Genomic DNA, 14,876 nt, shown 5'->3' with positions numbered 1-14,876 from the left:
GGTGTAATTAACACACAGCATGAACTGGTGAAAGCCCATGCATGTAATGCAGTGAACATTGCAAGTAAACTCATGTGACTGAATTGCCTAAATAGATTTCCACCAACTCCAGAGTACGACTTTGTTTCATACAAGTAGTTTTAAACAAAGTCTGGATCATTTCCTTGCAGTGAAACAATCAACCCTAACCAAAGCAGAAGAAACTGGTATATAGCGGGAGTTGTATATTACACATGGGTAATCAAGTATCCCTGTCAGGGTGATGAATTCCATTTAAAAATGCATGGGGGGAGTTTCACAATAATTTCCCTGTGCCTAAAATCAAACTTACAATCTTGGTTGCATGGAGGAATCATGCTCAGAGGATGCCTGATCTACTGTGCTTGATCAATGAGATTACACATCAATCAGACTGAATACTTTGTGTCCCCCACCCCCTAAATATTTTCAGGGGAGAATAAGCAGGAATTTGCAAACAGTGTTAAACAATGGGCTAATTTTCCCTCTGCTGTAACATAGCCCCCCCCCCACCCCTCCTCTGAAAAAATAACAATTTTTTTGATGATCTCTGTAGGTTTGCAGGGTGGAGTTTATAACGTGGAGAAGGTTTACGGTTCACCATCATTTTTTTTCACGACAATGTGTGCTACAGCTTCATATTTCATATGCGAAACACTTGAAGATTCAAATATGGCATCACAGGTACACGGTAGTGCAACAAAACGTTATGCACGTTAAAGTTTGTAACTTTCTTGGATGTCCAATTGTGTAGCTTCAAATTATACATTGGGCATGCAGGCTAGGGAGTACAGGGTGTCCCAGAAACCGAATGAACACTGACTGCAAATTCAATGATGAAGATGCTTTGTCGGGCTTCCATCTTTTTATTTGGCATCATATTCATTCAAGATAGGCAGGTCGTTTGGGCTCCTCTTCCATGCATGTTCTACAAAATGGATGGAAGAGAGAGAGAGATAAAGGGAAAGAGAGAAAAGAAGACAAGAGTGGAGAAAATAAAAGGAGGTAAAGCAAGACAGGGGAGAGGAGATGAAAAGAAAAGATACAAAAAGAAGACAAAACATAAGAGAAGAGAATAGAAGCAAGGAGGAAAGAAAAAAGGAGATAAGAGACAGGACAAGAGGGAAGCAGATGAGAGGAGAGAAGAGAAGGGAGGAAAGAAGAGAGGGGAGAAGAGAAGGGAGGAAAGAAGAGAGGGGAGAAGAGAAATGACAATAAAAGAAAATTAAAAAAGAGCAGAATGTACATATCAACTATGAAAGCATATCACACATCTATGTAAAGTAAAACAAAGGAACATGAAGTTACATGTACTTAAAATTTTAGATATTGCATCGTCTCCATTGTCATCATCAACATGCATCATTATCAACAAACATCGCTTTCCATAATACCATAAGCAATTAAAAAGTAATAAAGCAAGTACGGTACACCTGCATTGATTAATAATTCATCATTTCATTTTAATTCTGGATAGAATATAATTTCTTCCTAACACCATCTTTCTCCAACACAATTGTCAAATGCAATTAATCATTTGTTCCTTTCCACTTCAGAAAAATGGGAGAAAAGAGACCCATTCAGCAAGATGTGTGGTGAATTTGTTAAGCCGGATTAGCCCCGTTTGTTAATTTCCGCAGACATGACCACAATGCCACACATCAATCAATATTGAAATTATAAAATGACACAGAGAAAAGTGCACAATAACAAGCTGTAATAGATGAATGGCATGGGGTGAGGTAATATGTATTTCATTTTTTCCCAATATCTCTCTCTCTCAATGCATATCTTTTAATTTTCTTGCCTTTTTCTTTTTAACTACTTTTCTCTTTAATCCATCTTCCCCAACGCTTACTCTCTCCAATAACCCCCCTACCTCCCTCTTTGCAGGATACTTGATATGTCTGCCTCCCCCCCCTAATTTCACTGTTTCATCATCATTACCATAATCATCATCAACGCCATCATCATGATAAGTCATAACATTGGTCTAGATTGGTCGATTTATTGAGACATAAAATGCATTTTCACATTGCATTTCATCTAGCTGTTTCATACAGATTTAAAGAGGACTCCAGCCTTGGTCATACAATGTTGTGTTGGAAAGAAGAAAATCATTAAAACACAATGGTGACAGTTTGAAGGAAACCTACAAGCAATAAGTAAGTTATTGCTGCTTTAACCCAAAAAGACTTCAGCCCCCCCTCGACATTTTTCGCGAAAACTCTGCCGTGCAAAATTTTTTGACCGCGTCGCTCGCTGAATTTTTATTTTCAAGTCTCGCGCAACTGTTGAGATAAAAAGTGCGCCCCCCGGGTACGCGGTTCTGAAATTACGCAACTATTTTTTTAAGTGCATGCAGACCCAAAATTACTCATAAACATGAATTTGTGTTCAAATCCAATGCAAATAGTGTTTTTAGCCAAAATTCATAAATGTATCATTATTTTTCCTTTTACTGCTTAAAATTGATTAATTTTATCTTTTTTATGGTCAAAATAAAGTCCCTGACAATTTCCATTGAAAAAACAATAAAAAACAAAAAGTCGAAAAACAAAGAAATACATAAGAAATTTAGAAAACAATAGAATACATAAGAAAATAAATGTGATGTTGAAATTTTTTAAGAATAAATTTGATCAGATGCCTATCTAGAGTATGTGACACAAAAATTAGCATTTCAGGGGCATTATTTTATTAATTAGAGCAAACTTATGATTTTACGCATAAATTAGCATAATTAATGAGATATGAGATTTTTTGCAGAATTTGATGTTATAGTTTTGTAGATAATGCCATGGGTAACGTTTGTGCCAATTTTCGTCGCGATCGCGCGATCGACGGCCGAGATCATAAGGGGGGGCTGAATCAGCCCCCCCCCGTCTTCTTAGGCATCGAAATAGCCCAGTCTATTTAGGGTTAAAGGTCAAGTCCACTCCAGCAAAATATTGATTTGAATAAGTACAGAAAATTCAAACTAGCATAACGCTGAAAATTTCATCAAAATCGGATGTAATATAAAGTAAGAAAGTTATGGTATTTTAAAGTTTCGCTTATTTTTCACAAAACAGTGACATGATGTCCATCACTCACTATTTCTTTTGTTTTTTATTGTTGATTTATACAATATTTCATTTTTTACAGATTTAACGATAAGGACCAATTTGACTGAACCATATTGTATTAAAAAATACTACTTCAACTTGTTCAGGAAGGATGTGCACATAACTGTTTTGCGAAACTTTAAATGTCACAACTTCCTTATTTTACATCCGACTTTGATGAAATTTTCAGTGTTATGTTTGTTGGATTTTTCTCTTTTTATTCAAATCAACTTATGATTGGGGTGGACTTGTCCTCTAAAATTGAGATCCCTAACATCATGTACATGTAGATTTCAAATTGGCAACTGGGTAAGTAAATTATGATAAGGGGTAAGGACATCTCTACCAAAGGTCATTAATATATGTAAAAAAATAAAATATAATTTGAATTAAATGTTTTGAAAAAAAAACTATTTTTTGCCATTTTATGTATTGCCTGACATCACTATGACATCACATATGCAGCCAATTTGAAGTCTCAACGGGTATACTGATTACCAATATTTACAACTTATATAAATTCATAACTTTCTTATCATTTGTGCGATATTGTTCAATCTTTCACCTATCAACTTTTCTGGCTTTCTCTTTCCTCTAAAATTAAGTTTTTATTTGGGTTGGATTTCCCTTAAAGATCATGGCCAATTTAGCATTATGGTAAATAACTACCTACATGTGCATGTATATTATGATTGCATGCTGTGGCCTGTCACCATAATATCTTTTATGAACTGTGTCCCAATATTTCTTGTTTTTATATTATGATTGCATGCTGTGGCCTGTCACCATAATATCTTTTATGAACTGTGTCCCAATATTTCTTGTTTTTTATTTTGGAATTACCCTTTTCCAAAATCTATAAATTCCCAAGAAAATGCCGAACAAACTATCTCCAAAATCAGTGCATCTCCATTATAATCAAATCAGGCATGCACGGCTTTCCTTCCCATTCATTAATTTTTAATCAAATGGCAAATTTCTTGGAAAATTAAATATAGAAACTACATGTATGGGAAAACTGAAATTAAGTACGAAAGCTTTCATTGGTGTCTTTTAACTTTCATTTTCAAGCATCTGATCTATTTCATTCTTTTTCTTTTCATTTTTTTTCTTTTCAATTTATGTATGTTGCAGGGACATGAGTCACATGCATGTAGATGGTGCGTAACAATCCAAAGCTTTCATGAATGGATCATGAATCACTCTTCACTATCTGGCACATGTGCTCCACAAGTCAACAGAGTATGTTTATTCAAGTAACAAAGGGTACAAGTACATTAAATGATGTGAAGTGTTAATGACTTTTTAAGCTTCATGAGAAATAATCTGATTCCCAAGCACCTGTGATTTCTGTATCTTCATCAACAGTCCACCTTTATCTTCAGACTTCCCTATCTCTCTCTATATATTCTCTCTCATTACTCTTTCCACACACACAATCTCTCTTTCTCTCTCAATTCTCTCGCTCACCCCCCCCCCCCCCCTCTCTCCCCTCTCCTCCCCTTCCTATGTCTCTCACCAGTGAAATAAAGAAAAAAATGGCATAAGAAAATTGCGATCATCAAACATGAATATGAAATATGAACATCAGCCACTCAAATGTCCTCCGCACACCTTGATCCATGATCTGATTTGGGAACAAATCGCATTTTGGTCATTTTCTGAATATGTGAATGAAAATTATCTTCGTATTTGAGGTTCAAATTAACTGTAAGAATACAAATATAACAATTTTTTTAATATTGCAAGCTTTTTTTTTTTGAGTAAATACCAAATTGATTTCAAATAATAGCCAATTGTACGATTGCTATGGCGTCATTATGACGACATATACAATTCACTTTTCTTCTAGTATTATGTCATACTCATACTCCGGTCCCATGATGTAATCAGCACCAACAGTGCGGATCAACGCATCGGCATGCTCATGAATAATTCATACATCCACGTCTCCTCCAGGTTAAAAAAGGCCTCACGACTTAAGTCGCCTGATCTCGCGCCAATCCTCTTCGTAGGCCACTAGTTTCGTCTCAGCCACTACTTGACGAGAAATATAGCAAAATCACAAGGCCTTGTCAAAAGGCTACCCTATTCTTACTGATTGCTAAACTCAAGTTTCAAAACAACAAGCATTGTCAACTCTAGTATGAATTCTTGTCAGCCTCAAGCTTCAAGCTTTACATGCAAAACTTGAAGATTAAAGAAAGGAGATACAATCTCTATAAAGCTAACATCTAAGTTTTATGTTCAAACCACTTCATTGGTCATGTAATTGTGGGCATCAAAGTTGAAGCACACATTCTTTTTGGCTGAAGGACTTTAACATAAAATAGCGTATTCCAATCAGCTATTGAAGAGATTAATGGGAGAAATATAAGTGATGAGTGTTTTAAATGCAATACATAGACATAGTTGTGCGAACCCTTCAATTGCTTGAGGAACATGTCTGAATAAGCAGCCCAAAGCCCTCATTAGACCTTTGTACTAAAGGTCTCTCACTTTGGACAAGTTGTAATCATGATAGTCTTGTCTCAAGACCGAATTGTTGATTCAACTTGCAATCAGGGTCTGTGCCTGCAGACTACATGTAGGTGACATGGCTCCGTGTCAGCAACATGTGCACGAGATATTCTGTCCGCTTCAGAGGCATCTGATAACTACATGTACATGTGCCATGAAATCATATTCGTTGATTAATCATTTTTCTGTATATCAGCAAAAGCGTGAATTATCACCTGTAGTCATCAATATCTTATTCAAGTAAATGGGACATTAAAGATAAATTCCAGTTTTGGTAACGATCTCAAAATGACTTTTTACAGAATCTAATGTAATGACCACATAAGTGTCTGTTTGTATGAATAAAAAATATGTGCCAAAGGATTCTGGAAGAAACTGTTTAATTGCTGAGAAATAAGCAAAATAAGCGCGGATTCGGTCACCTCAGTCGGGTCTTTATTCCAGCAATAATAATACAGCGTCCCACGTGTGCCTATCTGTGTTGGTGCTCTTCAGTGTGAACGTTTTTCAGCGTAGATTTCAAGATTTCACAAAGTTCAGTTTACGTAACTGTACCAAACCTAGATCCTGGATGATATTCTGACAATTAAGCCTGGTTTTACAGACTTTGTCATGAAATCAGTGTTTACTGCAACAACTGGCATTTCTCTTTAACCCACCTGAATCAACCAATTTCTCAATAACGACTCCTTGATTTCCAGTTCAAACTACTATTCACAACAGAGAGCACTGAACACTCAATGAGCCATGTAAAAGGATTGTGAGGTAAATGGACCATGTCTTAATTTTGGACTAAACAATGATATGAACATTCAAAAGAGAATGTTCTACTGCGCACCAATTTCATTAGTTAGACATTACTATGATTAAAGGGGAAGTTCACCCTGAAGAAAACTTTGTTTTAAAAATAGCAGAAAAAATAGTAAAAAAATATTGGTGAAGGTTTGAGGAAAATCTGTTAAAGAGTAAGAAAGTTATTAAAGTTCAAAATTTGGGATTTGTGACGTCATAAACGAGCAGCTGCCCCATGTGTTATGTAATATAAAATGTATGAATTTCAAATTTTGTATGGTTCCTGATGACTTAATTTTTTTTTCTTTTCATGATCGGGTGTGAAACGATTTGTCTATTGATATACAAAAGTTACAGTGAAAACCATTTTCAATTTTCTGAGAAAATGACATTTCATTGATTTTTTACCATTCTCTATGTAGGGATGCTGCTCGCATATGACGTCACAAATCAAATAATTGAAATTCTAATAACTTTTTAATTATTTGATGAATTTTTCTCAAACCTTCGGCAATATTTTTAATTATTTTTTCTGCTATTTTTACAATAAACTTTTTGTCAGGGTGAACTTCCCCTTTAACTTCAGTGGGGGGGGGGGGTGGAGGGTGGCAAAATTTAATGTACACTGAATTATTATAAGTACATAAAGCCTCATTCAGACTTGATATGACAAAGCTCAACAACATTTTCCGCAGTATCCAGGGGCCGATTGCACGCAGGGTCATTCTATGGACGACTGTATGCACATTTTGACACTTATCATCAACTATCAAAAATTGTTTAGCTTACTTGTTAATTTATTTCTTATAATCACATTAAATCATTTATAAAGAATAGTTTCATTCTTTTAAGTACAAATGCGATAAAAATTTAATTTAAAAGTTGTCTGATGAGGGGCACAATAAATCCCCGACATAAAGACCAGAGGCCCTTCTTACAAAGAGTTGTGATTGATGTGATCAATCGCAAGTATGGAAAGCTAGCAAAGTCCATGTATAAAATGCACGTATGTTCAAAACTTTTTGCTAGATATGATGTATGCTGACTTCTTGACAATTTGGTGTGTTCTCCTTTGTTTACACAAGGCATTTGGCAAATTTCCTGTTAAAAAATTATGAAACTGATGGATTTCCATAGAGTTACTATTGATTGGATCAATCGCAAATCTTTGTAAGACAGGGCCCAGGCTTGCAATGACTGATATGTTGAGATACTGTATTCTGCCACACCCTTCAACCCCCCCCCCCCCCCCCCGCCCCGTCCAAATTGAGTTGAGCAGACAATCTCATGGCATCATAACTCATCTCAAATCATGTAACAAGTTATTTGTATCCCTACATATGTAATCAACAAAATTTAAAGGTCTCCGTCCTCTGGTTTTATGAGATGCAACAAAAGTACATCAGAGAAAATTTCCTTCTCACTATGAAAATCATGACCAGCAAACCTCATACTATGTGACATCCAGTCTATCTTTTAAAGGTCAAGTCCACCTCAGAAAAATGTTGATTTGAATCAATAGAGAAAAATCAGACAAGCACAATGCTGAAAATTTCATCAAAATCGGATGTAAAATAAGAAAGTTATGACATTTCAAAGTTTCGCTTATTTTCAACAAAATAGTTATATGAACGAGCCAGTTACATCCAAATGAGAGTCGATGATGTCACTCACTCACTATTTCTTTTGTTTTTTATTGTTTGGATTATACAATATTTCAATTTTTACGAATTGGACGATTAGGACCTCCTTGCCTGAAGCACAAAATGTTAAAATAATGGAATTCCACGTGTTCAGGGAGGAATGAAACTTCATTTCACATGACAATGACGAGAAAATAAAAATATTTCATATTTCATATAACAAAATACAAAAGAAATAGTGTTATGCTTGTTGAATTTTTCTCTTTTTATTCAAATCAAGTTTTTGTTGGGGTGGACTTGTCCTTTAAGGACTTATTGATTGTCCATGTTTCTGAACCATACAAAAGGCAGAGCTACCAAGTCTCACGCATTATGCATGAGACTCAAGCATTTTTTACTCTTGTTCATCCCCTCAAATCTCTGTCTCACGCAACTATCACAGCCTATCCCCATATAAATTGTACACAATGTCTGTGATCTCACTCAGATTCACAGAAAATCTCACGCATAGCTGGTCTTTGAACTTGGCATCTCTGAAAAGGATACTTTTTACACATGTCCTAAACAGGGAGACTTTTGTTGACAGAGAAATATTTATGAAACAGTCACCAGATCGACAATTTAGTACCATTTCGTAGAAAATAGTTATAACTTACATAGTTTCTCTACATAGTTTCCGGGGAAAGTACCAAATTGTCCCGTTGATTCCGAATATCCTACGAACCAGCCATCATCACATTTCTCCATGACAACCACCGTCTCCCCTTCCCTAATCTCTAATTCATCATCGTTGCTAGGCTTGTAACTATACACTGCACGGAATCTGAAATGGAATAGAAAAACAAAAAGGCAAATGGGTATGAGAGTAATGATGGATGAATATCAGAGGGGGAAAAAGTGTTCCTTCTTTTCAATCTTCTAAACAAAGGAAGAGAAACATGAAATTTACAGACAAGTAAACAGACAACCTGGGACTGTTGATAAAATAAATATATAAGTCGGTCATCTAACATACAGAAGAAAGCTACATAATATCATAAATATTTATAGCTCACCTTCCCTCAGTACTGTATCTTTTACCTGACTATGACACTAAGAACATTTATCTTTTTAAAAAAATGAAAAATGAAAAACACATTCATGCAAAATCATACAAAACATACACCAAAACTTTTTTTTAAAGACATCCCTACTCATATTATGTAGTAATGATTTGGAACAGTGACAGACACTTTTAAGATTGACCAAAAACTCAAGTAACTTTAAAGCCTTTACATACCTTTCTCCATCAGGCAGTCTTTGACGAGAGCCAGCATTCTAGAGAAAATTTTAAAAATCAAAGAGAATATTTTTTACAAACTATCAATTAACATTAAACAACCTGTGGTTGTAAAGAGGAGGACTAATACAGTGTGTGATGAATTCTCTGAAATGTACATGCAGAACTTCTGAAACCTAATATCTAAACAGAGTGTCAGTCCAACATGCATACATGAATCAATCTTAAATCAAGCTTGTTCATTGGATCAAGGAGAGATTACACGAATGAACCATTTCATCTTAGTATTGATCATTATGATATATGATCTTTGACCCCCTCGACCACAAAATATAACCCAAATCATTGCCACTCTTGGGCCCCATTGAATAAAGGTAACTGCTATCATGGTGACTTTTTTATAGTGGAAATGAAGTTGAATTGAAATATAAAACTTTGCCATCCAGTGGTAATATTTTACTTTTGATTGGGTGAAGAGCAATGTTACCATGGTTACCATTGATTGGCAGAGTTATCATAATAGTAACTTTTGATCTTATTATTTGTTTTTAAATTCATACAAAATAGCGGTTTGAAATCTTAACCTTAAAAAAGGACTAGGTTTTCTATGAATTTCATCTCCCATAGACTTTGTATCCTAGCCATAGCATGTATTTGTTCAGCAAGAAATTTATCCACACTGTGCTGCAGTCAACCCAGGTGAGGTAAATGGGTACCAGCAGGAAGTAGTAGTAGTAGTAGTAGTAGACTAGCTTAGCTGGGGTAATATAGGAGCGCCTGAGCACCTAGCAAGGTGGATACGTGCAAATCCTATATTTTTATCATTATTATAAAAATGAGCAATTTTTCTGCATAACATTGTCTCGTAAAATATGTGGTGTCGGGATGCTCTACCCGTACGTCGCGAATTTGGTCCGAAAGTTGCGCGAGACTTGAAAGAAAAAAGTCATAAAATTTTGCAGCACTATCGTTTCACATTCGGAAATATCACGCACAGCATTGAGGGAGATCATGGCCCCCCAGTCCTTTTCAGTTTAATTGCCTTGCCAATTTGAAGATTAAAATTATCCTGTGTTGATAATACGTACCTGAGTTTGCCTACCACCTGTTGGCTGCATCCCCCTCTGCACACCATCCCTTGGCCCTTGACCAGGCCGGTGCTGCTGGGAAGGTTGCGATCTACCCAGTGCAGGCGTGTCCGTCAGGTACGGGCTGGTGTACTGGAGAGGATTATCCACCTGGGTTGAGGGCGACCGGGGTGCTTGGGTGGAAGGCGACCGGGGTGCCTGGGCGGAAGGAGACCTTGGTGCCTGAACAGAAGGGGATCGAGGCATGGGGCTCAGTGGACCACGCCCTGAACTGGAGCCGATGGGAGACTTTGGTACAGGGGACGACATTCCTAGTTTAGCAAAAAAAAATAATACCAATTCATGACATTTTCAATTTCGTACTTCTGTTATTGTGGTTTGAATTATTAAAGTCCTTGCAAACTCCCCCTTAAGGTTGCACCCTAAAAATAATATGGCACTGGAGGCAACCACGGCAGGCAAGAGTTCATGGCAAAATATCTTCCTGTGGTAATCCAATGTAAGATAAATCAGACCCTTGATCACTATTGTCCTTCTGAACCTAGCTCATCACTTGGCCCTTCTAAAACTCAACAGAAAACACCAACACCAACCAATTCTATTCGACCCTCACCGACATCAACACTGTAATTGATATCACTGCTTGTATACATGTACATGCATTGAGCTTTCTATGGTATGATCGGTATAGTCGTTCTGAATCTAGCACAGTATTGGAGCTCACTTCAGCAGCCCTACTCGCACTCAACATATACACCAATTAAAAAAATCAACACTGGACGATTTCAAGTACAGAGTTGTAAATCTGTTAACTCTTAACCCTAAAAAGACTGGGCTATTTTGGAGGCTAGAAAAACTGGGGGGGGGGCCTTTTGGGCCCCCCCCCCCTAAGATCTCGGCCGTTGGTCATCCGATCGCAACCAAATTTGGCACAGACATCCTTTGTCATGTCCTCTAAAAGAAAACATAGTCAAAATACTGATATTCATTGTATTTTTCAATATATGCATAATTAATTATGCGAATATGCAAATTTTTATCAAAAAATTGAATTGTTCATACTTTGGTACCTATTGCGGTCCATAAATTCCCGTTGCAAGGTTCTCAGCTGTAAGAAGAGGTTGTTTATCATGGAATTGTGTTATTTCGTGCTTGAATCATTAGATATACTTATGCAAATTAGTAATTACTAAATATGCAAATAAGTACTCTGCATGCGTTATGTAGAGAAATACAACATTTGGCATGTTTTATTGCATTACACTCTCTTGCAATGAGCCAAAGCAATCTTGGAAGATAAACAAGTGATGTGTTACATGTACACTAGCTGGTGAAAACAAAGCATAAGAGATATCACATAATTTATGCAAATTATATTCATAATTATGTGAATATGCAAATTTTTATCAAAAAATTGAATTTTTTCATATTTTGGTACTTATTGCGGTCCATAAATTCCTGTTTCAAGGTTTTCAGCTGTAAGAAGAGGTTGTTTATCATGGAATTGTGTTGTTTCATGCTTGAATTATTAGATATGCTTATGCAAATTAGTAATTACTAAATATGCAAATAAGTACTCCGCATGCGTAATGTAGAGAAATACAATAATTGGCATGTTTTATTGCAAGCGATTCTGGTATTTTGCACTACTTTTCTTATGTTTTTCTTTGATTTTAATTTCTTATGTATTTCTTTATTTTGCATTTCTTATGTATTTCTTTATTTTTTATGCAATGTTTTTCATTATTTTCATATCCTAGAACTGCTACTTGAATTCACAAGTGACATAATATAGAAAGAAACAAATAAAAATGTAGTTAGAAAACAATGTGTATAACATTCATTCAAATACCATACACTTTACACACAAACGAATACAAATTTCAATTTCTTACGTGACATGTGATACGAAAATGTTACGTAACTCCGCAACCGCGGCATGGGGGTATACAAATTTGGTATCAAAAGTTGCGCAAAACTCAAGAGAAAAAAGTCATGAAATGGCGGCGCGAACGCTTCATGCGCAAAAAAGTTATCACGATTTATGTACAGGGGGGGCCTAAAAGGCCCCCCCCAGTCTTTTTAGGGTTAACATGCCATACACACTACTAACCCAACGCCACAGTGCTAATCCGATGCTAATCCTCTGTGCCAGCAACAAAATCCCCCTTTGCCACATTGATTTTGGGATCGCGAATCGTATTCGTTCCTTTCAATATTCATGATTACAATTGCTTGTAACTCTCTAACGATTAGTTTATCCAAAAACTTTGTGTAGTTAAGTTGTAGGAAATTTCATACCCCTTATGATGGTGTCCTCATTTTATGGATTGGTTATCTTTACCGCTAAAATATGAGTTGTATCAAGTAGTTCCATTTTGTGGAGTGTTTTGTATGGATCAAAAAACCTAGGTCTCTTCCCTCTCGGAGGCGGAGCCATATTATCTTGTAAAAAATGTAGAAATACTCGAAAAAATGTTGAATGTAAACCTTGTGAGTAAGTTGATCTGTCAGAAAGCAGAGTTCGCACTGCACAAAATACTGCTAATTACGGCGTGCATGCGATGCGCAATACAATGCAAAACGGCGTAACAATGATTGTAATTCCGAATGTGCGCAGTTATGCACGAAGCAGGCGAGGGTAGGAAACAATACAAGCACAAAGCAATCAATAGTAGGCGTGCAAGCACGAGTGTGGCATGTGATAGTAGGATACGTAGCGTGCATGAAGCACTCAATGAGTTAATGGTGTTCTGGCAACACCAACACCATCCACAAAAAGGTATTTTGCATTCTGTACAATGAGATTTCACTGCGATTTCTCCCCGATGTCTTTTCCATCAGTGAGATTTATCACCTGATATTGAGATGCGTTGGCAAAGGTGTATTGTCATGGGCTATCGATATATTCAGTGCAAGCTGTATCATCCTAATTCGCAGCTCTGGGTAGAACAAAGTCTAAAGCGACCTTTTATGGACAAATCATGGGGAAATCAAGGCTTATCTCGGAACAGAGAAGGAATTTAAGTCTGACTTTCACTCGGCTGCATGCCTGAGGATGTTATGTAATAGACGCCGGCATGTCTGGGAGGTCTATAGGAGACCAATATAGTTCGTAGACTAACCAACCAGAAGTAAACTGCGTGTTTTCACTTTGTAACATGTACCTTCACAGTGTTTATTTATTTTGGGTTAGCAATCAAGAGACCTGCTATGAGTCTAGGAATTGGGATTGTTGGAAACTGGAACTGCGATGATCCGAAGTAAAGAACCATCACAAGTTCAGTCAAATTCGTGCTGTCCAAAATTTTATCGCATTAGTCCGACGGGCGCTCATGACGGACAGATTATATCATGTATAAAGTCAATTGGCCTTTTGCAAATTTCGTATTGTTTCAATTTTCCCATGATTTGTCAGTTGCTGGGCCCTTTAACAGTCCTCTTAGACACCAATACCAACACCAGTCACACACTGAATAGATGACAAGCATACCTTGCTGTGGCTCTCTGAGGACATCCAGGTAAGCCACAGGAACGATACCAGCCTTGTTACCATGACGAACCTCCCACCAGTTAGCATCAATCATCCTAACCAGGTCTATGATGTCACCCTGGATAGACAAAGATGGAAAGATTAAGTCGATTATTTTGCTTGGCTCAAAAGATAATATCTGACCATTGAAACCCTTTGGTGAAAAATAATATCAACAACATGCTACATTTATATAGCACTTAATATAATGATTCCAGCATTCAAAAAATTTCTTCCTCCCTGGTACCCATTTACTACACCTGGGTGGAGAGTAAATGTAGATAAATGCCTTGCCAAAGGACACAAGCGCTGTGGTGGGATTTGAACCCAAGAACTTGTGGTTCAAAGTCCGGAGACTTGTCCACTGTGCCACAACACCTCTATTATTATCATTATTTGTTTGGCGTCACCTGTGCGGCGAAAAGCGAACTGAATCACTATCACCCGCAGGTCTCTCCTCCCGATATAACTGATTTGGGGAGTGCAGGTGGACCACTACACCAGGGTTTCCCCCTACACTTATACGAATAGTGCAGTGGGTTCTTAACGTGCAAAGGTGGTGACTCTCCTCTACACGGGGCCTCCATTTAACGTCCTATCCGAGTGACAGTGTTTTCCATTGTAACATATACTGGATCTATGAAACATGGGAGAGACGTTTACACACAACGCACTGGCTTCAGTCATCCGCCCGGGGTGGAATCGAACCCACGATCTTGGGTTCGACGGGCAGACGCGTTACCGACTGAGCCAGCACCGCTCTCTAAACACAGTAATATGACCTACACAGTAGTATGCCGTAAACTGTCAACTGGTATCTAATCAATCATAAAACTGACTGTAACCCAACTCTTAAGAAATCATTTGGAATCTTGATAAGAATAGGTTATTTCAATG

The 14,876-nt window shown here is 37.1% G+C and overlaps 1 protein-coding gene across 13 annotated transcripts in view; it reads right to left on the bottom strand.

Annotated features, from left to right (window-relative positions):
* Nucleotides 1–638: 638 nt before the first annotated feature.
* The window catches only part of LOC121431563, a 119,700-nt gene continuing 105,462 nt past the window's right edge, over nt 639–14,876 (bottom strand). For all 13 annotated transcript variants that reach the window (XM_041629088.1, XM_041629090.1, XM_041629084.1 and 10 more), the window contains 5 exons: nt 13,941–14,058; nt 10,448–10,758; nt 9,360–9,397; nt 8,737–8,903; nt 639–946 (listed from right to left, as the gene is read on the bottom strand). In XM_041629088.1, coding sequence (XP_041485022.1) covers nt 945–946; nt 8,737–8,903; nt 9,360–9,397; nt 10,448–10,758; nt 13,941–14,058 — 636 coding nt within the window. In that variant the 3' untranslated portion in view covers nt 639–944. The remainder of the gene's footprint in view (nt 947–8,736; nt 8,904–9,359; nt 9,398–10,447; nt 10,759–13,940; nt 14,059–14,876) is intronic.

Source organism: Lytechinus variegatus, chromosome 18 (genome assembly GCF_018143015.1).
Source record: "Lytechinus variegatus isolate NC3 chromosome 18, Lvar_3.0, whole genome shotgun sequence".
Classification (NCBI taxonomy): Eukaryota; Metazoa; Echinodermata; class Echinoidea; order Temnopleuroida; family Toxopneustidae; genus Lytechinus; species Lytechinus variegatus.
This window is presented reverse-complemented; position numbering and strand designations above follow the sequence as displayed.